The sequence below is a fragment of the Podarcis filfolensis genome (genome assembly GCF_964270895.1).
Source record: "Podarcis filfolensis genome assembly, chromosome: 9".
Lineage (NCBI taxonomy): Eukaryota > Metazoa > Chordata > Lepidosauria > Squamata > Lacertidae > Podarcis > Podarcis filfolensis.
Genome location: NC_139610.1, coordinates 6150578 through 6175896, shown reverse-complemented (window position 1 = coordinate 6175896; position 25319 = coordinate 6150578). Strand labels below are relative to the sequence as shown.

The window sequence follows — 25319 nt, the reverse complement described above, 5'->3', positions numbered from 1 at the left end:
CACTGCTTTGCCAAGGTTTGTCCACAGCTGCACTCTTAATAATAATAATAATAATAATAATAATAATAATATATTATTTCTACCCCAGCCACTCTGATTGTGTACCACCTTCGCCTTTTCTTTTTTCTGATTCATGTGGAGGTCAGTACTTTATTACTATACATTTTCTCTGCCAAACAAAACAAGCCAATAAAGTCATGCTAAATGAAGTAAAAATTGGTGTGCTTCTTGTAGTAAACGACTCTCTTGATAACCACAACTTTTTGGAGCTAACATTTAACATGAAGCCCATCTACTGCTCAGCATTGCAGCGAGGCAGATTGGGGGTACAGGGAGCCACACTTGTGGTTTCTGCTTAACTTGGCCCCATTTCCTGCTGCCACAGCATCCAGAGTGAGTAAGTAAGTAAATTCTTATTTATACCCTGCTCTCCGGGGTCAAGACCGGGCTCAGGGTGGCTATCAAATATCAAATACATTAAAACACAATCAAGCAATTGATTAAAATACAGCTTAAAAATTAGAATCAGGATAAAATTAAATGACTGCTCATGAATTACAACGATGGGGTTGGAGACCTCAAGTATTCATCAGGGCCAGCTATCCATGTTGGTCCCACATGAGCCGATAAAAGAGCCAAAGAAGTAACTTACAGAGTCCCATAGGGTCAAACTGGGCCCAGACCGAAGGCCAGGCGGAACAGCTCTGTCTTGCAGGCACTGTGGAAGGATGTCAAGTCCCACAGGGCCCTAGTCTCCTGTGCTAGAGCGTTCCACCAGGCTGGGGCCAAAGCCGAAAATGCCTTGGCCTTGGTTGAGGCCAGTTTAACCTCCTTGAGGCCTGGGACCTCCAAGATATTATTATTTGTGGACTGTAAGGTCCTCTGTGGGGCATACCAGGAGAGACAGTCCCATAACACGAGGGTCCTAGGCCACATAGGGCTTTAAAGGTTAAAACCAGCACCTTAAACCTGACCCTGTACTCCACTGGGAGCCAGTGCAGCTGGTATAGCACTGGATGAATGTGGTCCCACGGCAAGGACCCCATAAGGAGCCTCGCAGCGGCATTCTGCACCCGCTGGAATTTCTCGGTCAGCTTCAAGGGCAGCCCTGCATAGAGCGAGTTACAATAATTGAGCCTGGAGGTGATTGTCGCATGGATCACTGTGGCTAGATGAGGGCGAGAAAGGTAAGGGACCAGCAGCTTAGCATGGCGAAGGTGGAAAAATGCTGCCTTTGCTGTAGCTGCAACCTGCACCTCCGTAGAGAGGGAGGTGTCAAAGGTTACACCCAAACTCCTGACGGAAGGCGCTGGCACTAATTGAGCCCCCGCAAGAGATGGGAGTTGGCCCCCCAATCTACAGATAAAGCTTGGTGTCATCAACATATTGATGACAACCCAGCCAAAAATTCCAGACAAGCTGGGCAAGGGTGCGCATAAAAATGTTAAAAAGCATCAGGGAGAGGATTGTGCCCTGCGGCACTCCACACACCAAGGAGTGGTGCGACAACTCCTCCCCTAGCGCCACCCTCTGTCCCTGACCTGAAAGGAAAGAACGCATCCATTGTGAGGCTTTGCCCTGAATCCTAAAGTTGGTGGTCGAGAGCTGAGTGGTAGTTTGGCTCAGCGTCGCCTCTGGATATGGGCCTTATGGTTGGTCTCGCTCCTAACAGACCACGAGCTGTAACCAAGGCTCACCTGTTTGCACTGACGCAGGGCTTACTCTGAGGAAGTTCCCAGGGTTACAACGGCTGCAAATGCAATCTCCCCAATGCAGTTTGCTCCCTAAAGGGATCACGCCTCAAATTCCCCAGCTTTAATCTGAGACATGATTGCTCTAAAAATTCGAGAATGTGATAAAAATGAATGCTAAGATGTGAATTTAGCAAAGGGGAGGCCTAACTTATGAATATGACCTCTTGGCTCCCATCATCCCTGATCACAGGGCAAGGTGGCAGCAGCTGGAGGAAGTACCAACCTCTGGGGGATAACCCTGAATATATAGCTCCATGTGAGTCAATAGTTGGGATCATTGAGCAGTTTATTTATTAAAGATTGCATTTATTCGTCTCAAACGTCATAATCCATCCAATTCAAACCCACCTTGCGATATTTGTTTATTAGCTGGATTTAATCTGCCTTTTAACAAGTGCCCCCAAAGTATTTGAACAGACAAATTCTTATAAACCACCATACATTCTTTGCCTTACTAGAACACCGTTTTATAAAAAAGGATGAAGTCTGCTGTGAAAACTGGTGAAATGAATGAAAATAAATACCTGGGAGAATAGGTGCAGGGAGAGAGCCCCAGAATTTGGGTTCCACAACAGAAAGGCCCTGTCTCTGATAGCCACGGGGCACATTTTATTTATTTCATTTAAAAAGCAGAGACATCACCTTGCCAACAAAGGTCCGTATAGTTAAAGCTATGGTTTTCCCAGTAGTGATGTATGGAAATGAGAGCTGGACCATGACGAAGGCAGATCACCAAAGAATTGATGGTTTTTGAATTATAGTGCTGGAGGAGACTCTTGAGAGTCCCATGGACTGCAAGAAGATCAAACCTATCCATTCTTAAGGAAATCAGCCCTGAGTGCTCACTGGAAGGACGGATCCTGAAGCTGAGGCTCCAATACTTTGGCCACCTCATGAGAAGAGAAGACTCCCTGGAAAAGACCCTGATGTTGGGAAAGATTGAGGGCGCAAGGAGAAGGGGACGACAGAGGACTAGATGGTTGGACAGTGTTCTCGAAGCTACCAGCATGAGTTTGACCAAACTGCGGGAGGCAGTGGAAGACAGAAGTGCCTGGCGTGCTCTGGTCCAGGGGGTCACGAAGAGTCCGACACGACTAAATGACTAAACAACAACAACAGTATTGTGATTCCTGCATTTCAGGGTATTGGAATACTAGATGATCCGCGGGAGTCCTACAGTCAGAGACCTTCAGGGTCAATATTCCAACCCCCTGCAATGCAGGAATCAGCTGGACAAAATGCTGGCTGCAGACACCGAACCGGCTGATCCTAGCTGCCCTCCGTGCTGGGCTTTTTAGCATCGCATATCTTTCTCTCCCTCTTGGGGATCGAACCCGCAGCCTTCCAAGTGTGAGTTTCAGGCACTCTGCCTCCCGGCCACGGCCCCCCACCAAAGGGGGCGCCATAATCTGAGCGAAGAGCTACTGGCGCGCGTGCGCACTACCTCTGAGAAGCGGCTATCAACGCTGCTGCGCCACGAGCCGTTCATATTTCCCGGAACGGACTCATCCTGACGCCCATTGGCTGTTGATTATGGAGTCCCGCCCGTCCACTCCTTGGCCCCGCCCCTCTCCCTCCTCGGCCTGCTTCTTATCGGTTGCTATGGTGATTTTGCAAAAAGAGGCGCCTGCCCCGAACTCTCAGTCTCTATGGTTGAGTCCTCGGTGGAGATCTTTCCCTCTTTTTCTTTTTAGTGCCGCCTTCATTTTCCTTTCCCCTCACTTTTTCCTGTGGAAACAGAGAATAATTACACAAAAAAACCCTCAGGCAGAGATAATAAATAGCAAACATTCTACAAATTTTAGTCCAAATTTCCGGTCGGAAGTGTCCCGTCTATGGCCACAGGTGTCACTCTAGCTGCCGTCTCTATGGCGGGAGAGGCATAGAGATGGCAAGGGCCAGAGAGTATCGGAGAGCGAGCCATAGGGAAACGGAACCGAGCGTCGTCTCCGGAGTCACGTGACGCGCCTCTCGAGCCGTTCCATTTGCAGGGAGGGGGGAGCTTCTCCCTGGAATAAGCTCCACTTAGCCTACCGGGCCTCCCACCCCCTGTTTCCCCCGATTATCTTACTTGTTATTCATTTAATAATTTAAAAAACCGTCTTTCCCCCCCAACCCGGAAGTGGTTGTTGGCCTCCCGAGTCCCCGTTGGTGACGCTACTTCCGGTGCTCTGTCAAACAGGTCCCCCGCACGGCCTGTGTCCTCCGCTTCCGGTCCGGCCGAGGGAGGGAGGGACCACGGGACGGGGCGGGGGTGTTTGGGGGCGCGGCTGAGGCGGCGGCTGCTGCTGCTGCGCGCGAGACCCGCCGGAGCGGGCGGTTGCCTGCCTGCCTCCTGGGCTGCCTGGCTGTTGTGGTCGCCGCGCTGAGGTAAAGAGGCGGCCTGTCGGCGGGGGTGGGAGTGAGGGGAGTCGCGGGGCTGCGGGAGTTGGCGCGGCGGGCGGCGGCCGCTCGTGAGGCGCGGAGTTGCCGCTGCCTCCGCCCGGCGAGAAGGGGCTTCCTCGCGAGTAAGCCGGCGGCGCTTCCTCCCTCAGGTTCGGGCTGCAAAGCAGCTGCCGGTGGCTCCGGGCGCGCGTCGACCTGGCGGTCTCGGCGGGGCTTCTCTCAGGACCGTGGCGGGGCCCTTGGGCGCCCCCGGGGAACGGGGCTCGCCCGCAGCCTCAGGCCGCGCGCTCCGGCGGGGCAGGAGCTGCACCCTCCGCCACGCGTTTTCTTCCGACCCTGACTGAGAGGAATCCCATCCTGCTGCGGGGTCTTACTCTCGAGGAAGGGCCGCAGGGCGCCTTTGGGCTGCTCCCCCTCCCATCCTATCGGGAGCCGCTTTTGAGGAGGGATAAGAAAGTTCTCTATAATCTGTGTGAAAAAGAGCTAAGTTAAAAGAGATCATGCACACGATTCAAGTAAGCCCCTATTTATTACAGTTGGACTTACTTTCTCTGAGAGGGTTCGTTTGTGTGGAAAGCATAGAATTTAGTAGCGAACTTCAGAGGGTGTAAGAAATGCCTTTTCTGGGAAGGGAAGTGTACAGACTTTCACCATTGCCACAGTTTGAAGTTGAAGAATTCCGGATGCTCAGTTGTGTTTTCTGCTTCAGTTGAATGCGCCGTGTCCTGAATCTGCTGCCACCAATTCAGTTCCACTTGGGATCTAGTGTCAAGGGGGTGAGAGAACTGTTTTTAGTTGTGGCCATAATTTTATAGACCTATAACATTATAAAGCTTCTGTGATTAGAAGCTAGGATAGGTGCAGCACAGAGAAGTCTATGGAGAAGTGACTGTTGAGCGCTCTGGTTGTGCCAGTACAAACCATTAATTCATCAGATGGGGGTAAAGTTTACTATAGGAGAGAAGGCAGGGAAAAGGTTAAGAATAACAGGGCTTTTTCTACCAGGACACCTAAAATCAGAGCAGCCTAGTTATGTGTACATCCAATCCCATTGTAGCACAATTTCCAGCAAGCAGCAGTGACTCTTACCCCCAATTATATTTTTTCAGGTGTGCTTTTATCCAGGGCTCCCCCAACCCCCGAAAAATAGGGGCTGGTACTCACCAAGAAGTTGTTGCAGTAAGTGCAACACTTTTTAACAAAAGAGAGAGAAAGTGGTTGGGGGTGCGCACGCCGGTACTGCACACCCTTGAGTACCCCCTGACAAAAGCACTAGTTTTACCAAGTTCTTTAGTACTGTTTTGGCTGTGAGCTGCTGTTTTTGAACATACACATTTGTAGATAATGTGTACTGTTAGTGAATTTTCTTATTTTTATTCATCATTAGTAGTCAATATGATTGCGTGTTACGTGAAGAAGGGGATGTGGGTGATGGAAACAAGTACACACATATCTGATAAAGGACCCCTGACCATTAGGTCCAGTCGTGGCCGACTCGGGGGTTGCGATGCTCATCTCGCTTTATTGGCCAAGGGAGCTGGCGTAAAGCTTCCAGGTCATGTGGCCAGCATGACTAAGCCACTTCTGGTGAACCAGAGCAGCGCACGGAAATGCCGTTTACCTTCCCGCCGGAGCGGTACCTATTTATCTACTTGCACTTTGACGTTCTTTTGAACTGCTAGGTTGGCAGGAGCAGGGACCAAGCAACAGGAGCTCATCCCGTCACGGGGATTCGAACCGCCAACCTTCTGATCGGCAAGTCCTAGGCTCTGTGGTTTAACCCACAGCGCCACCCGCGTCCCCACATAGATGATACTAGAGTATTAATTGGAATGGGCAGTGATGTTGGTTGTGTTTTTCTCAGAACATTGTGCAGAGGTTTTTTTTTTTAGTATATTGGGGAGTGTATCTTGATCTTTAGGGTCTTGCATGGTATACCCTGAAGAAGTGGTGGTACGGTGTCAGCAGGCTTTTCTTTCTCCTTTAAGGCTGCAATCTGAAGTACCTATATCAGGATGCAGGACTTGGTGGGGCTTACTCTGCACATAAGCATGGTTAAAGTCAGTGCACAGATACTGTTCAAAGATTGAAACGCAGATGCAACTGGATGTCCACAAATGGACACCACAAATCCAACCTGTGTTTGCTGGGGACAGGGATATTTCAATGAAACAAAGGGTATGGCAAGCACATGCAATCTGAAATTGATTGTGCACATTGAAATTTGGGGGAAGCACTCTCAGGACTGAACTGCTATGATAGGGATTTGATGGTTGCCTGAATACTTAAGGTGTGGCTGCCCTTGCTCAGGTCCCTTTCTTTGGCACTGGAGGCTGGTAGGGTTTTGCATTCATGTCTAATTGTAGCCTTCGGCAAGGATGCATCCGTCTTGCTGGAACCTGCCAAGTAGAGTTGTTCTGGACCTGGGTCAGACCTGCAGGAACCAGAGAGAGAGCACAGCAAATGTTCCCACACCTGAAGTGTTTACTGGACACAGCAAGAGAATACCAGGTCATGAATTATAGTATTGGACCTGTAGCACATGTTCCCTGTCTGTTCTTTTGTGGATCTTCACCTGAGGCACTGTAAACAACTTACAGTAATGTCCTTAAAGCATGTTTCAAGAAAAGTAGAGATTTTATAGATGTCACAGCTCTTTTATCCAAAATCCATAGTTGTCCTTGCAGTTTATAAACAGTATGTAAACAGTATGTCAAGTACTAGTTCAGGCATTACAAGATTGTTTGTGGCATTCTAATCTAACTGAAAGCATGGGGTTGGGATTGATGGGATGATTGCACTATGAGCTCTTGAGCATTTCTCCCTGACTTATAGCTAAGGGATTAGTTTGATTTTGATTTACTGTAGCTTAGCAGAACATTTGAGACGCACACTGGAAATTCTTGGTCTTCTTTTGGTTGTTTGGTGTTCTCCAAAATGAGATATGGGCTTGTTCTACTTGTTCTTGAAACTGCATACTTAGTCTTAGCAAAATAGCCTCTTTCATTTAGAGAGAAGTTATTTTGCTAAATGTCAGAATACAATCTTAAGAGGGCAAGAAAAAGAAGCAAGTTTATTTTAAAGTTTCAGTAGATGGACGGGGGCTGGAGGAGTAAAGGGTCAACACTTTGTTCAGTTGCTGTTTGCCTTTTGCCTTCTTGTATATTAAAATTCTGTTTCCTGACTATCCTTCTTGCCTTTGTAAAAATGATGTGTACAAAATTCACACTGGGAGGTGAATTTTTTCATAAAGTGCCATCATTGCATATGGCACTTTTGTCAGGCCGTTCCTCTTATACTTTCTAATGTAAAATTTGATATGGGGAAGAAAATTGAAGTATTGCAGAAAATGGGAGCATAATACGTTTAGTTCAACTGTGTATTAGGCACAGCTACAGTAGGGGACAGGGAAAGGGGCTTCATGTCTACCTTATGTTTACCCTTGTACAGAAGAGATCTCACCAGGACCACTATTACATTTAAAACCTGCAATCGCTAGCTTAGTTCTTAGTTATCAGGAGGTAACTTTCCTTGTGGAGAGTTGATCACATAATTACGAATTGCAAGTTTTCTTGGTGTATCTTGTGAACCATTTGATATTCGCAGGTTGCTATTGTGCTGTATTTTCCTGCATCCAAAACTGTGAGGCAGGTCTTACTATTATTGGGGCAGTTGCTAAGGGAGAGTGGAACTCTTTCTTGGCACCCTGTTGTTGCTGCCCTGTTGATTGATAGTGCTGAGGCTTTTCTCTCGCCTCTTCTCCCCCCCCATCAGTTTTCACACACATTTTGCTTCCCAAGTTGTATGAATGAGGGGCCTGTTGCTGCAAGAGTTTTGCAACTGGAGACAGAGTCCAAATGAGTATATAATTGTGTGAATACAAAAGTAGTGAAATAGTCGTGTCCAACTCTTCGTGACCCCATGGACCAGAGCACGCCAGGCACTTCTGTCTTCCACTGTCTCCCGCAGTTTGGTCAGACTCATGTTTGTAGCTTCGAGAACACTGTCCAACCATCTCGTCCTCTGTCGTCCCCTTCTCCTTGTGCCCTCAATCTTTCCCAACATCAGGGTCTTTTCCAGGGAGTCTTCTCTTCTCATGAGGTGGCCAAAGTATTGGAGCCTCAGCTTCACGATCTGTCCTTCCAGTGAGCACTCAGGGCTAATTTCCTTAAGAATGGATGCGTTTGATCTTCTTGCAGTCCATGGGACTCTCAAGAGTCTCCTCCAGCACCATAATTCAAAAGCATCAATTCTTCGGCGATCAGCCTTCTTTATGGTCCAGCTCTCACTTCCATAGCATGTACAGTAGTCACGTAAACAATAAGTAAAGGTAAAGGGACCCCTGACCATTAGGTCCAGTCGTGACCGACTCTGGGGTTGCGGCGCTCATCTCGCTTTATTGGCTGAGGGAGCCGGCGTACAGCTTCCAGGTCATGTGGCCAGCATGATGAAGCCGCTTCTGGCGAACCAGAGCAGCGCACGGAAACGCCGTTTACCTTCCCACCGGAGGGGTACCTATTTATCTACTTGCACTTTGACATGCTTTCGAACTGCTAGGTTGGCAGGAGCAGGGACCGAGCAACGGGAGCTCACCCTGTCGCGGGGATTCGAACCGCCGACCTTCTGACTGGCAAGTCCTAGGTTCTGTGGTTTAACCCACAGCGCCACCCGCGTCCCACGTAAACAATAAGCTGCTGAAAAAAATGAAACTGGCCCTATTCAGAGTGTGCAGATTGGGCACACAAACTCTTGTGTCAGATGCCTTATCACCTTAAGGATGTTTCCACATCTTTGATCTAATCAAAACTGATGCAAAGGTAGTTTCTTGTTTAAAAACATAATAAGAGCTCTTCTGGATCAGGCCAGTGGCTCATGTAGTCCAGCATCCTGCTCTCACAATCACCAACCAGAGGTCTGTAGGAAGCCTGTAAGCAGGATCTGAGTGCAACAGCACTCTCCCCTCCGGTGGTTTCTAGCAAATGCAATTCAGCAGTATCTGTTTTATGACATTTTATCCCATCCTCCCACCTAGGAGCTCAGGGTGGCGCGTGTTCTTCCCACCTTCCCATTTTATCCTAAACTGGTGAGATTGATTAGGCTGCAAAATAGTGACTGGTCCAATGTCACCAAGGGAGCTCTGTGGCTCAGTAAGGGATTGTACCCAAGCAAGCCTCCTCACTTCTGGGCACATACTCCAAACTCTGCACCACGCTGGCTTTGGCCAGCCTAATCTGATGCACTGACATAACTGGAGGCTGGAGAAAAGGAACAGAGAGAGTTAAAACAGCCCCTGTTAGCCCCTCGTTGAGTCTAAAAGGCTCCTGCCTGGGTTTTGACTGCCAATGCATACAAACAAAGCTCCAGATTTTCTTATGTTCCTTAAATACTATTGACTGATCAGATCAGTCCATAGTAAAATAGCAGGCAAAGGAAAAAGTTTATTTTTATGCAAATAAGCTTCTGAATAAAGAGTCATCTGGGGCACTTGATTCAGGATAGGACTCTTGAGTACTTAAATAGGTCTCAGTGCTGCTTTTTACTGCTTGGATTGGATTTTGTTTCCTTTTAATTGTGCAAAATTTAAGTATTTTGGGTCTCATTGTGGAGAGATGACAAGAGGTATGGACTTAATAAAAATAGGCTAAAACCTAACACTCAAATATTTCGTAAATTTGACAAGATGGGAGGATGTTCCTTTTGCACAGATCATGAAGCTGCTTCAGAGGCTACACTTCATTAGGGAGAGGAGTTGTAAATGAAAAGGTGCCAAATATGCAGTGAAATCTGGGACTGAATGGCGTGGTTTCTCATTCAGGGAGCGGGGGAATATGAGCTTTGCATTTTTTTCTTCTTGTCCTGGTGGGAGGACTCCTGGTGGGAGGACAGCGGCAAGTAGCTTACACAGGTCAATATTTGTTTTTCAGATTCCACTGCTCTCCGAAGGCTTTGGCTGGAGTCTTCTCCAGCAGAACTCTCACCTTATCGCAGCCATGTTAACAGCAGGATGAAACTGGAGGCTGTCGTGGAGCAGCTGCAAAAGCAGAAGCAGCAGCAACAGCAAGCAGCCCCTCTGCAGATGGATTCCAGGGAGAGGCAACAGAGGCAGATGAGGGAAACCCAGCTGCATTATGCCCAGCAGCTGACGGTGCAGCAAGCTGCTCTTGGTGCCACATCTGGAAAGGCTCCAGGTGGCCCCCTCCTTGGTCCTTCTGCCCGAGTCCCACCTGTGCTTGGGGCTGCCCAGACGTTTGATCAGAGCAGTATGAACTCGGAGGAGGAGGAGGAGGAAGAAGAAGAGGAGGAGGAGGAGGGAGGAGAAGAAGATTTGGAAGATGGTGACCTTGAGGATGATGCACCAAGAACTGGGAAAGAGTCATGTTCCGCTTTGAAGTATTTTCATGCTTCCAAAGTTGCCCCCCACAACCAAAGAGTGGCTTCTTCCTCTAATCCTCTGCCTATTCTAGGGGGGCAGCGGGGACAGCAGGGAAAGGATGAGCAGGGTAATGAGTCTGCCAACCCTCCATATTGTGGTTCATCATCTGGAAGGCAAGCCTGGAGGCTGGATGAGCAGCTCAAGCAGGTCAGTAATAGTGGTTGTTACTCCTGCCACCCGGGTTGACTGTTGGTGGTCCTGGAAGCTGGCACTTCCCTTGAGGGATTCCATTGGTGCAGCCTTTGCTAACCTGGTGCCCTGTTTTGGACTGCAATTTCCATCAGCTGGTCAGGGCTGGTGGGAGTGGTAGTCTAAAAGCACCTGCAGGTAGCAGGTTGGCAGAAAGCTGTGTTAGAGCTTGCCAAATGACTGTCTTGGGCAGATCAAGTATCAATCAATTAAATCTTTATTACGGTCGTAGACCAGCATAAGGGCAGATCAAGTAGTTTACCTGCCTATAAAATAATAGCAAAGACTGCAGCACTGTGGTGAAGGCTATTGCAGTCCAATCCCTTGAGAAATGTCAGTTCTGAAAAGGGGGAAAGGTAAACCATACAATTGTAGAGTTGGAAGGGATCCCTGAGGGTCATCTAGTTCAACCCCCTGCAGTGCAGGAATCTCAACTCAAGCATCCAGGACACATGACCCTCCAACCTATGTTTAAAGACCTCCACCTTTCATGGGAGTCTGTCAAACTGCTCTTACTGTCAGAAAGTTCTTCCTGATGTTTAGTCGGAATCTCCTTTCTTGAATCCATTGGTTTAGGTCCTCTCCTCCAGAGCAGGAGAAAACAAGCCTGCCCCATCTGCCGTGTGACAGCCCCCTAGCCATTTGAAGATGGCCACCATATCTCCTCTCAGTCTCCTCCCTCCCAGGCCAAGCGCACCCAACTCCCTCAACCATTCCCCACAAGACCCTTTCTCATCCTGGTCACCCTCCTCTGCATACATTGCAGCTTCTCAATATCCTTCTTAAATTGTGCACCAAAACTGGATACAGTATTCCAGATGTGGTAAGGCCAAGGCAGAATAGAGTGGTACTATAACTTCCCATTAACCTAGACATTATACTTCGATTGATGAAGCCTAGAATATCATTAGCTTTTTTTGCTGCTGCATCACATTGTTGACTCGTGTTAAGCTTGTGGTCTACTAAGACCCTTAGATCCTTTTCACATCTACTACTAGCAATCCAGGTGTCCCCCGACTTGTATTTGTGCAGCTGGTACCTGTGAGCTGTCAAGCAGCCCCTTTGTAGCTTTTTTCAAAAACAGAAGGGAAGCTTTTTACAGCTCCTGCCTGCCACTGTGGGCCCAGGAAAGGAAGGTGAAGTGCATGGCAGGAATGTGGCGAACCCTCTGAGCACACCCTGGGAAGTCTCCCCTGCTCCCTTAACAGTTTCCGTTTGCAGCTGATGCTGGCAGCTTTGGTATTGTTGGCTGGAGAGTAATGGGCACTCTATACTGCTATGTGTGACTCTTCTGTGGTCAAAGAGCTTTTCGGGTGTTGCAATTCAAATCATGCAGTGTGATGCAACTGGCAGAAGTTCAGACAGCCTGCTGAGTCAATTGCAAATTGGTCTCTAGGTGTTCATGAACCGTCTTGCATGGGGGTTGACTGACCTTTAGTTGCACATCCTCTTTGCTTGTTGCTGAGGAGTGATTACTCTATTTTTATTTTTTTAAAAGTAATATTTATTAAGGTTTTGGAAGATTACAAAACTGAAAAAAAGAAAAAAGAAGAAGTACAAAAACACAGAAAAATAAAAACAATTAAGAGGGGAAAAAAACAAATCAATCCTTTCATAACTTATCTTTCATTTGCTTGTTTCCTTAACCTCCTCACACCTCCCTTTTTTGTATTCTACTTCAATTAGCTATTTCAGCAAATCCTTTCCCTCTTTATTTTTATCCTAATAATTTATCTTAATATAGCGTAACTCTACATTCTCACCAATTAACAATCTATTTTTTCTTAATCTTTTATAAGATTTCTGCTAAAACCACGTAACTTCATTCCAACATCCTTCTAACATTCCTTAATTTTACAATGTTTCTGTAAATAAACTTTAAATTTCTTCCAATCTTCTTCGACTGACTCTTCCCCCTGGTCTCGGATTCTGCCAGTCATTTCCGCCAGTTCCATGTAGTCCATCACCTTCATCTGCCATTCTTCTCGAGTGGGTAAATCTTGTGTCTTCCAAGAGGAGTGATTACTCTAAATGGTTCTAGAGAATTAGCACATTGGTATTTTACAGCAAGTACAAAAGACGCGGGTGGCGCTGTGGGTTAAACCACAGAGCCTAGGACTTGCCGATCAGAAGGTCGGTGGTTCAAATCCCTGCAACAGGGTGAGCTCCTGTTTCTCAGTCCCTGCTCCTGCCAACCTAGCAGTTCGAAAGCACATTAAAGTGCAAGTAGATAAATAGGTACCGCTCCAGCGGGAAGGTAAACAGTGTTTCCGTGCACTCCTCCGGTTCTCAAGAAGTGGCTTAGTCATGCTAGCCACATGACCCGGAAGCTGTACGCCAGCTCCCTCAGCCAATAAAGCGAGATGAGTGCCACAACCCCAGAGTCGGTCACGACTGGACCTAATGGTCAGGGGTCCCTTTACCTTTATCTTACAAAAGAAAAAAGGAAAAAATCCTGTGGTACCTTAAAGTTGAGCAGTTTTGCAGTAGCATCAGTGTTTGTGAAGTATAGTCTATTTCTTGCTCCTGATGAAATGTCATCCTCAGGTGAGAGAGAGAGATGACAGGTGTGTGTGTGTGTGTGTGTGTGTGTGTGTACACACACACACACACACAGAGAGAGAGAGAGAGAGAGAGAGAGAGAGAGAGAGAGAGAGATCTGTGTACCCATATGGGAAGAAAACACAATAAAGGTCATAGCATGCAATAGGTTCAGCTTCTGCCATTTCTGTGCATGGATGAAATGTATACAGATTAGTCCCATGACCATTCACAACAGCAGTAACTGGTGTTGCAGTGAGCACATCTGCAAAAGGAGCAGGAGGAGTGTCAGTCAGGTGTTGGCAAGCCATCTGGCAAATGATCATTGGCCCTCCACAGATAAACTGCACAGCTCAGTTGAGCTTTTGATGTATAGAAATCCTACTGGACAATTACCATCTGCCATATCACAACCTGCTCGATATAAGCCGACCCTGACAGAGGTGTGCAATCTGTGTCATTGTAAATAGTGTGATGTGAATTCTGTCACTATTCTGTCATGCTATGTCAAGGTGCTGTGCTGGCTGTTCAATGTGAGCAGTCCCTAAATAATTCCAGAAATTCCTGGCCTTGAATGTTATAAATAGCCAATGGTGAAGGGAGTGCTGGGTGCCAACGGTTTGCATTCCTGTTTGTTTACTTAGAACAATAGAATTGTAGAGTTGGAAGAGACCCCCGAGGGTAATCTAGTACAACCCCCTTCAGTGCAGGAATCTCAATACGTGGTTCCCCATCCAATTTGAAATCATACTGGACCCTGCTTAGCTTTGTAAATGGGCTAGCAGTTTTATTGCTGCACCACTACGTGTGTGTGTGTGTGTGTGTGTGTTTGTTTGTTTGCTTGCTTGCTTGCTTGCTTGCTTGCTTTATTTTAGGATTTTTATTCTGGCATTTTACTTTACAGAGTTTTCATATCTAATTAAAAACAATGCATACCTTTAAAATAAAAACATTCTAAACAATAAAATAGCAGATATCAGGCAAACTGAAAACTAATGAAATGAAAAGGTCTTCAGCCTACATTGGATGGTCCACAGAGAGGGGGCTAAGCAAGTTTAACAGAATCGTTGAATTGTAGAGTTGGAAGGGGTCCTCAAGGGTCATCTAGTCCAACTCTGCAATGCGGGAATTACAGCTAAAGAGTCCTTGACAGGACCAGCCAACCTCTGTTTGAAAACCTCCAAGAAATGAGAGCGCATCACCTTCTGAGGGAGTCCGTTCTACTGTTGAGCAGCTCCTACAGCCAGCAAGTTCTTCCTAATCTTTAGTCGGCATCTCTTTTCTTGTCATTTGAATAGTTTGGGTTCTCCCATCTGGAGCAGGAGAAAACAAGCTTGCTTCATCTTCCATGGGACAACCCTCTAACTACTTGAACATACCACCTCGGTCTCCTTAGGTGAAGCATGTAGCCTCATGAGACGTGGTTTCTAGCCGCATCTGGAAACCACATCTGGGCACTGCACTCAAGTAGGCCTTTCCCTGTGTGCCCACCAGCTGTGCTTCTGATGGTGGCAGGATACACAGAAGGATCTCTCTCACTGACCTCAGTGGACAGCTGGTGTGTATGGGGAAAGCTGGCTCTCTTCCGTTTCCTAAGCCCATCTTGCTTAAGACTTTAATGGACATACTGAGCAGTTTCAGCTGTGCTTGGAAATAGACCCATAGGTCGAGCAACATGCTTCAAGGCCTGGGTTTGGTCAGCACTTTTCACAGCTACAACCGAAGTTCCTGAATGCCCTCTAAAATCAGCCCACATGGAGTTTGTTACCAGTCACCCAGTCTTGATTACTTGCAGCGGTTCTCAACCTGTGGGTCCCCAGACTCCTATCATCCCTGACCACTGGTCATGTTGGCTAGGAATGATGGAAGTTGTAGTCCAACAACATCCGAGGACCCACAGGTTGAGAAACACTGGAAAGGCATGTGTCTCAAGGAGGACAGTGTTACAAGCCAGGACTGGTCAGCCTACAGTACTCCACTTGCTGTTGGGACTCCCTCTCCCAGCAGCCCCAGCCATCATGGCTACTCATCAGGGAAAATGAGGGTTATCTGCCCATATCTGAAGGAGCCACAGGCTACCCACCCTGTTTCGGGCTATGGTGGGCAGTCGCTCCAGAGCATTCACGGCCACATGATATAGTGATGGCTGCTAGCTTAGATGGCTTTGAAAGAAGGCTAGGTAAATTCACAGAAAACATCTGTCTTTGACTGTTGGTCATAAATGGTCATATGTAAACTCCAGGTTGATTTAGAAGTTGATCAGGAGGCAAAGACTAGAGCTTTTGCCATCATACCCTGCTTACTGGCTTCCTTAAGGCATCTGGTGGACCAGCTCCCCTCACCCCATACCCTTGGCAGAGCCTAATGAGATTGTAGTCCCACAACATCAAATGCTTACCCTTGTGCAGGTGGAAGAAATGGAATCATTTGATCTCTCTTGGTAATGTTCTTCTGTCAGATAGTTAGCAAGTTCTCCTTAAATGGTGTTTTACATTGACCAGTACATATGTTTGATCTAAAAATGGCTCTCTGCTGCAGTAACTTCACTTGAAATTGACACTCTGAACCAAAATGTGTTTTTGGCATGATGCCACTTTCCCCGCTCTTCAAACTCATTTTAAAACTCGAGCTCCATCCCGCTGTAGGCAAGTCCTGTTTTCAGTTGCTAAATACTACTGGAAGGCAGGCAGGTGGTGATGCCTGGCTGCTTGGAGTTCCATTCAGCCTCCCACAGTCAAGTAAATAATTGCAGAGCACCCTTGCAGACAAAAGAGCTGGCTCAGCTTATGACACAGGGGCGGTGAGAATCTTGTCAGCACAAAATGAGGAGGGAAGGGTTGGCCGCTTGTCAAGGGACTGGCAAATCCCCAAAGGAAAGCAGAGGGAGCCATTTCGGCTTTTTATCTCCCCTAAGCTTCCCAGATCCATCTGGGCTCAGTCGGCTACAGTAGGAAGGTTATTATGGCCGGCTGCAATTGAGCAGAGGAGAAATGAAAACTTTGCAGGGGAAGGGTGTTCCTTGCAGAGGTGTGGGCCCCTCTCCAGTTGTAGGCATAGCTGAATACTTTCTCAGGTTACCAGGGAGAAGAAGAAGTGCAGAGAGAATTGCATCAAGTTCTGTTCACTTGGGGTAATATTTCACAGCAAGTTACATAACTCTTCCACTGCATGTTTAAAATGCTTGTGTTTACATTTATATGACTTTGTTGCATAGAAACAGTGGCACAGATTTTCAAGCAGATAAGTTTATCTTAATATGTGTACACTTGTGGATGTTTGAGTTCTCCATCAGATCCATTTAAAATGTGTCAGATTGAGGTCAAAAGTGAAGAAACAGTCTTGAAGTCCGGAAGCTGAATGTGGTATGGTATGGGTTTATTATTATTTTAAGCCTTGCACATGCAGCACAGTGCTCCGTTTAGATGCTGATGATGAATTTGGAATCTGAAACATCTCTGCCATGAACATAAAACCTCTGAATGCTCTCACACACACAAATTTATGGCTGGAGGAGAAAATGTGATGCTCCTAGGACAGTGTTCAAAATAGTCATGTCCATGCATTGAAATTTGTTATTTATTTTCTCTAGATGTCCCAAGTCCATTTGTTTAGATAATATGAATTTTAATCTGCTTTGGACAAAAACTGCTGTCTTGTTTGTTGCATTCTTTGCAAAGTTCTGCCACTGTATAGTGACTAAAACATCTAGAATGTAGCTAAGCAGGCAGAAGCAAGGTTGATTCTGAGTGACTGGGGCCATTCGTGTCTCTGGGACAGGACACCTGCATCTATCCCAGTGGCCAGTATTAAGGATGGACAGCAAGTCCAGCTTACATTGCATCCAGGGCTTTTTTTCAGCCGGAACTCGCTGGAACTCAGTTCCGGCACCTCTCAGGGGGCTCCTTTGCTATTCTAGGAGAACAAGGAAGATGTCCGTTGTGAGTTCTGGCACCTCTTTTTCTAGAAGAATAGCACTGATTATAACCAAGAATGCCATTAGGTGTGGAGATGCACAACAACTATGTACTTACTTGAGAGAAAATAATAGAGGTGGTGGTACTTGGAGCACTGCGCCCTGTCCCAGAGACATGAGTGGTCCCAGTCCCTGAAAATCAACCTTGCTTCTGTCTTCTGAGCTACATCCTAGATTCAGTTTTGTAATGGTTGCTGTGGAAAGTGAGGGATATGTGTGCAAAGATGTGTGATCAAACCGGTGTCTGAATGCAGTAGTGGGATGGATAAGGTCTAATAAACTACGTCTGGATCCTGGCAGGGTGGACACTCTGTCGGTGAGTGGTTCCCAGGTCTAGGAAGTAATTCAGATGCCTGTGCTGGACGGGCTTGCTCTCTCCCTGAAGGAGTAAGTGCATAGTTAAGAGGTGCTCCTGGATCCAGCTCTGTTGCTGAATGCACAGGCGTTCTTGGTGGCTATGAGTGCCTTTTACGGCCTTCAATTGGTAAGATCACTATGGCCAATCTTGGATTGGGATAGCTTGAGCACAGTTGTCCATGCATTGCTAACCTCTTGGTTGGATTACTACAATGCACCATGTGTGGGTGCATTGGCTGAGCTGGAAGGTGCAGCTAATGCAAAACCAAATGACTAGGTTGCTGGGGCGGGGGGCAAAATAAACTCAGCCTGCTTGCAGGATTTGTGCTGGTTGCTAATCTGCTACTGGGCAAAGTTCAAAGTGCTTGTACCAATATATTGGTACCCTTTGTTGGTACCCTTTACAGCTCAGGACCAGGTTACTTGAGAAACTGCCTTATCCCTTAAATGCTCAGGGGATAGTTGCAGTCTGTAGGACAGTTTCTCCTGCAAATTCCAAAGACTCCAGAATCCTGCTCCACAGTAACCTGGAGCAGGGCTTTTCTGTGGAATAGTATTCCTCTCAGAATAAGACAGGCACCCACTGTCTGCACTTTCCAGAAACAACTGGAGACATTTTTGTTCCAGCTGGTTAAATGGGTCTTTGCCACGAGTGTCTAGTTTGTATGGTTTTATCATAGGTGTGGAATCTGATATGTGTAGCATCTGGGAGGGACCTAGTCAGCCTGCAGGCTTCATTTTGAAATTGAGTCTCTAAGCTGAGCTCATGGTTACAGCGTAAACCTAGTATTTCTTGCCCCCACTGCTGACCTGCCCACTCTGGGTAACTTGTGTGTTGAAGAGTTCTGGAGAACTAAGCAGCTTGCCACACTTTTGTGACATTTTGGTTGGTCCCAACTGAGGCGTTGCCTAACCATGGGTTTTAAAGTTGTTAAGGAAGTCTAACGAAAGAGTCAACTGGTCAACTACACATGCAAAATTTAGTGTATTTCCTTTTTTGTCACAATTAACCTTGATTGGTTTCATGTTTCTCAAGCATTTAGAAAGCCACAGGCGCTTTCACACCACTTGCTGGTGGGGGGAGTAGGATTTCCCAGTTCTTATTATTATACTTATTTCTTTATCTTCTGCCTTTTCCCCAGAAAGGGACTCAAGGCAGCTCATGCAAAGTATAACAGGCAATAGAAGGTGTACATCGGGGGGCGGTGTATGTGTGGGAGAGATAATTACTGCAGCATTCTTCTCTGCTAGTGCTTAAGAGCTTCCAGCACAGTATAGTAAACCTGATCTTATCATAGTGTTGTACTACAACAGTTTTTCTTTTTAACAGCATCTGGTTCACTTCCGAGGGCTCCTCTCTCCACCCACAGAAGGAATTTCTGCTGCTTCCCCAGTAATCTTCAAATACCCCCACCGCCACCTCTCTCACTTCTGTGTGTGTGTGGCAAAGCTGGTGGGCAAAACCAGAACAGATCCTTGGTCAACCTTTCCTTGTCTCAAAATGAGTGCTTATTCCTGGAGAAACCACCACTTTAGATATTGAAGCCTTGCTATTTTCTAAATAAATAGGGGGGTGGGTTACAAATCAAAGAGGACTAAAATAATGAAGATGGTTAGTCTGTGATTTGAAGAGCCATCTTCAGATATGGCTGAACCTCTTAATTTTCACGGCATTCACATTTTCAAATGGTCCTACATTCACTGCTGCTCCCATAACCTCTCAGTGGTAAGAACAATTCTCACAAATTCAGGCTGATGATTGGAGAAGGCTTTGGCCTTTCCTTGCTGGAGATTCTGGTTCAGCCATTGTGATTTGTACTTGTCACATGGAAGAGGGAACAACTTTGTTTTCTCCTTCTCTGGAGGGTAGGACTCAAACCAATGGCTTCAAGTTACAATAAAGGAAATTCCAACTGAACATCAGGAAGAACTTTCTGACAGAGCTGTTTGACAGTGGAACGGTCTCCCTCAGGAGGTTGTGGACTTGTCTCCCTTGGAGGTTTTTAAGCAGAGATTGGGTTGCCAATTATCATAGATGCTTTAGTTGAGATTCCTGCATTGCAGGGGGTTGAACTAGATCACTCGTGGGTCCCTTACAACTCTACAATTCTATGATTCTAAGACTAGTCACAAGTTGTTCCTAAATGCCATGGCACTTCTTTGACAGGGTGAAATGCATCACAGCAACTTAAGCAACTGCAGGGGATGTTTGCAGCCTTTCTGCTCTTAAGTTTGTTTCTGACATTTATAGCCCTAAATAGCTTGGGTGCGGCATATAGCAATATCAGATGCCTTTGTAGACATTGCTTTGAGCTCTCGGAGTGATTTTATAAGAATCTAGTGCACAAATATCTGAAATTACTTCCCTCCCTGAAAGATTGAGTGTTTCTATTACAATCGTATCTGAGCCCAAAGGGCACAGTCCACTGGAAGTTTTCCTGTGTGGGTGCTGTTGGTAAAGGCTTAGCAGTGCTGGAATCCTTTTTCCATGGCCTGAATTTCTTGTGGAGGTGCTGCAAAACCATTGCTCTTTGGGCTGGCATTTGGTGGCTGAAGCTAAGCCACTCTGGAGTTTGTCAGTTCAGCCTTATATTTAGGTTTTGGTGCAGTTTTTATTTGGATGACGTGCTTTAGATTTTTATCTTTTTCTTTTAGTTTTGTTTTCAGGTGGTTGTGATCCGCCCCCCCTTTAGGCTGGGGCAGTTCTGAGGAAAGCAGTTCTGGGAAGCACCAACAGAGAAATGGAACCAAGGGCGGCTGCCCATTTGACAGCAGTTGTTGAAAGAGTTGCACAGTATTAGGCAAAACGTTTTTGTCTTATGCTTCAGTTTTCTGTTGCACCAGTTTTTATAAGGTTTGCAGCAGCAAATATTGCAATAACGGTAATAAATGCCTCTGATGGTCCTTGGCATGTTCCTCCAGAATGAAGGTGTCATAGGACTTTGATGTGAGAGATCTTAAGTGCTGCTACATCCCCTGCCAAAAGGCAGCCTTTTGAAGACTAGAGTTCTGCATAGGCAGGGCCCATGGTGCATAAATGAAAGAAATGGTTCATCCTTTTGGTGGGAAAAGCTGCCCCATGGGAGGGGCCCTCCAACCATTTGCAAGTTTGGCTTCTGAAGAAATAGAAATGGAGAAGTGTCGTTGTGTCAGGAATTTCCACTTCAGTCTTTGAGGAAAGGGTTAAGTGGCTTTGGGGGTGGGCAGTACTAGGGAAACTGAAATTGTTTTGGACATCTGAATTCCACTCTAATAAGATGTCCCAGGTGGCTGGGGAGTAATCCTAAAATAGCTGCAGCTCTTAATTGCTTTTGTAAAGTCAGGCTTGCAATCTCTGGGGAGGAACAGCTCCCTGGCATGCTTTGATACCTGACTAACCTTAGAAGGTGTGTTTGTGGATCAGAGATGAAGGGGAATGTCGCCAGCAGGTTTTAGGGATGCCCCTAAGGCCTAAAGCTGCCTCTCTTTCTTCTCTCTCTCTCTCTCTCTCTCACACACACACACACACACAGAGGGAGAGAGAGAGAGAGGAATCCTTATCTGTGATATGTCTGTTAGAGATTTCAGGTGAACACAAGGAACACAGCATTTACCACCACCCCTCTGCTTTGTAAAACCTTGCTGGTGTTGATCCAAAACATGCCATAGCTAGCATGCACCATGGCCAAGTATGTATTCTAGTAAATATGCAAGAAAAGAAACTTCTAGAGTAACTACAAGTTGCTGGTATGCAGCAAGTGGTCCAGGATCAGATGGGAGCAAAGACTTAAGCAGGAACAAGATGTGGAGGACCAGGCAGGAGTTCATTTACCTGCTCAGTTGCTTGAGGCGGGCAGGGGAAATGACTGCTAGGGTGAATCGGTTGGGAGAGGAAGTCCAGAAGCTTCTGTCTGTGTGTCTGGAGAAGGAGTGTGTGACCTTTTTTACTTGGTTAGTGCCAAGACTTTTTGTATTCTGTGTATTATTAATAATAATAAATATTAAGATGTCTCATGTTGTGCAAAGGACCAAGAAACATGAAGGGTGAGAGAGCTGCGGCAGTTACCTGCAGTACCTGTGCCATATTTGTCTGGAGAACATGTAAATATACTTGTAGCAAGTGCAAACTGGTTGCCTTGCTGGAAGAGAAGGTATAGCAACTTGAGGCCCACCTAGTCACACTTTGAGCTGTAGGACAAGATGCATAGTTTCTTGATAGAGCTGAGTGGACTGTGCTGGAACAGCAGCACAGGTGGGGTGCCACTACAGAGGAGAAAGATTGCCCATTGCAAGAGACAGCCCCCTGGAGGAACATGACACGCACAAGTAGGACTGTCAGGGTCCATGGTGTGTCATTGGAGCTGCAAAAGCAATTTCATGCTCTCATCTCAGACACCGATTCTGGGCCTGAGGAGCTAGGACAGCAGTTGCCAACCTCAGAATATACCAAAGTGGCTGTGAAAGGTACAGTGCACAGAATGATTCCTGCCACCCCCCAGAAGACGAAGAGACTGGAGGAGATGGACTTGGAGGAGATGGACTTGGAGGAGTCATTTTTATTCTTGACCTTAACCCTTCAGATGTGGATGCTACCTGTAATGGTTTTAGGGGTTGCTCGTGCGTAAGTTACCGCCACTCTAGGCTAGGTTGCCTGGTTAAACCTTTTCTGTCTGGACAGCCATTCACTTCGTGGCTGTTCAGTCGCTAGCAGAATCCGTCAGTGGGCGTTTCTTGAACCTCTTCCAGCAAAGAAGTTCTTTGACGCCAAGTCGCCGCCTACTCTCCCTGCGCGGAAGTCTTCTGCGCAGGGTGGGTGTGGGCAGCGGAGGACCCGTGCTCTCCTCGCTGGTCTCCTGCGAGGAGTCCTGGAGCCCCCTCTCCGCTTCCCCCATCGACCCCCCTTTATCCCTGGTGTTACGCTGATTTCCTTCCCCAGCCGAAGAGCTGCCTCTCTCCCTGCTGGGCCCTTCTCCAGCATCGCTGTGGAGCCTTGCCTCCTCCTCTAGCTCCGATGGCAGTTCCCTGACACTACCTTTCAAGGAAATGAACTCTGAGAAAGAGAATTGCAGTCTGAAGAAGACAAGCCGAGAGGAAGTAACAGCAAGTACTTGAGCCATTAGGCTCCTGGCTTTGTAACCTATCCCAATAATATCCAGCTAAGCTCCAATATACAAGAGGGGAAGACTCAACAGCAGTTGCAGACCTTAGAACATTCCAAGGAGCCTTTAGAAGGCACACTGTATAGAACGATTCCTGCCATTCCCCCGAGGAGGAAGAAACTTGTGGTGGTGGTAAGTGACTCCCTGCTGAGGAGGAAAAAGGCAATAGTGTGTGAAGGAAACAGGATGTCCCAGGGGGTGTGCTATCTTCCAGGTGCAAAGATTCACGATGTGACAGAGAAGTTGCCGAGTCTTATAAAGCCCCCTGACCACAACCGCTCCTTCTGATTCATGTGGATACAAACAATACTGCCACAGACAGCCTTCCAGCTAGGGACGATGAGACTCTGGGCAGAAGCTGTAGAGCCTTGGGGCACAGGTGGTCTTTTCATCACTCCTTCCTGTTGAAGGTCATGGCCCAGGAAGGAAGAGGAAAATACTGGAGGTAAACCACTGACTGTGTAGGTGGTGTGATCAGGAAGGTTTGGCTTCTTGGATCATGATCTCCAGTTCCTTGAGGAGGGACCTCTGGCAAGAGATGGGCTGCACCCCACAGGGGGTAGCAAGAATATGTTTGCTAAGAGTCTCACAAACCTGATCAGGTGAGCTTTAAACTAGATCTTGAGAGGGAAGGAGACAACATTACAGATGACAGAAGAACACCTGGTTCTGGAGATAATAGCTTCATTGATGCACAGGAAACTGAGGTGGTACTCCTAAAACCTGTCAGAGGGCAAGAAACTACAATAAGGAAGCAGCTAGAGAGACTATTGGTTTCAGTTGTCTGTACTAATGCACAGAGCATGGGAAACAAGCAAGACAAATTAGAGCTCTTAATACAGGATGGCAAATATGACCTAATAAGTATTACTGAAACCTGGTGGGATGAGACTCATGAATGGAATGTAGAAGTTGAGGGGTATAATCTATTCAAAACGAATAGACCAAGCAAGCAGGGAGGAGGAGTAGCATTGTATGTAAAGGAAGTGTCCACTTGTGAACAGATCCATGACCCGGAGCATAGAAGACAGATTGAGAATATATGGATAAAAATGGTAGGAGAGGGAAACAACAGTGACCTTACTGTGGGTGTCTGCTATACTCCAAGCCAGACTGAAGACTTAGATGATGCCTTCCTACAACAGATTACCAGACATTCACAAAGGAGCAATATAGTAGTCATAGGAGACTTCTACTTCCCGTATATCTGTTGGAACTCAAACTCTGCCAAGAATGTAAGGTCGAACAAAATTTTCCATTGCTTTGCCAACAGTTTCATTTCCCAGAAAGTGGGAGAAACAACAAGGGGATCATCCATCTTGGACCTGTTTCTCACCAACAGAGAAGAACTGATTGACGAAGTGGAAGTACTCTGAAACTTGGGAGGAAGTGATCATGTTGTATTGCGTTTCATTTTATACAGGCAAGGGAAAGCTTTAGGAGGAGCTTTCTGAGGGTAAGAGCCGTTCGAAGGTAGAATGAGCACTCTCAGAAGGTGGTGGACTCTCCTTTGTTAGAGGTTTTTAAGCAGAGGTTAGATGGCCATCTGTCTTTTATACTTTAGTTGAGGTTCCCTCACTGCCGGGGGTTGGACTAGATGAATCTCTTCCAACTCTATGATTAATATAATGCCAAATACTCCCAACTCCATAAAGGTAAAGGTACCCCTGCCCGTACGGGCCAGTCGTGTCCGACTCTAGGGTTGTGCGCCCATCTCACTTAAGAGGCCGGGGGCCAGCGCTGTCCGAAGACACTTCCGGGTCACATGGCCAGCGTGACAAAGCTGCTCTGGCGAGCCAGCACCAGCGCAGCACACGGAAACGCCGTTTACCTTCCCACTATAAGGCGGTACCTATTTATCTACTTGCACTTAGGGGTGCTTTCGAACTGCTAGGTTGGCAGGCGCTGGGACCGAACGACAGGAGTGCACCCCGCCGCGGGGATTCAAACGCCGACCATGCAATCGGCAAGTCCTAGGCGCTGAGGTTTTACCCACAGCGCCACCCGCGTCCCTTCCCCAACTCTATACCATTAAGTAAATTTGTACGATTTAGGTAAATGAAGCAAGTTTGTCTGACAACTCTCTCTGTATAATTCTGCTTTTTCACTATTTCATACATCTATATATTTTCCTTCTGCCAGTCATGGGAAAGAGCAAGCAGCCATGTCTTGCCCTGAAGCCTTCCCACCTGCTGGAAGTCAGAGTGGATTGGTGTATTGGTATGCTATAAATAAAGTTTCAATTTTTTGTGATTCATGAATTCCCTGAATATGAGTGCGTAGAATCATATAACTGTGGTTGCTGTAACAATTCAAAATAGTTGTTTGCAACCAAATGGAATGTTAGTATTTCTGAGGAACATCAACTAAAACCTCTGGTTATGTAGTTCACAACCCTTTTGCCACTGCACAGTTGTTTCTGCTTAGTAATAAGGGGTACAGTTATAAAATTCATATATTTCTTCTTGGTTCTCTATATACATAAGGACACTAAGCAAGGTCACTTATTTAAGGACAAGTGCTACTAACACATTGGATGTGCTTGATCC

At 46.7% G+C, this 25319-nt stretch overlaps 1 protein-coding gene across 2 annotated transcripts in view; it reads left to right on the top strand.

Annotated features, from left to right (window-relative positions):
* The first annotated feature begins 3691 nt into the window (after window positions 1-3691).
* Window positions 3692-25319, top strand: part of ARID3B (AT-rich interaction domain 3B) — a 57056-nt gene continuing 35428 nt past the window's right edge. The window contains exons 1-2 of one of the 2 annotated variants that reach the window (XM_083630480.1): window positions 3692-4124; window positions 10064-10719. In XM_083630480.1, coding sequence (XP_083486606.1) covers window positions 10144-10719 — 576 coding nt within the window. In that variant the 5' untranslated portion in view covers window positions 3692-4124; window positions 10064-10143. Of the gene's footprint in view, window positions 4125-4241; window positions 4262-10063; window positions 10720-25319 lie in introns of those variants that run through there. The other variant, XM_083630481.1, reaches the window with a different exon arrangement.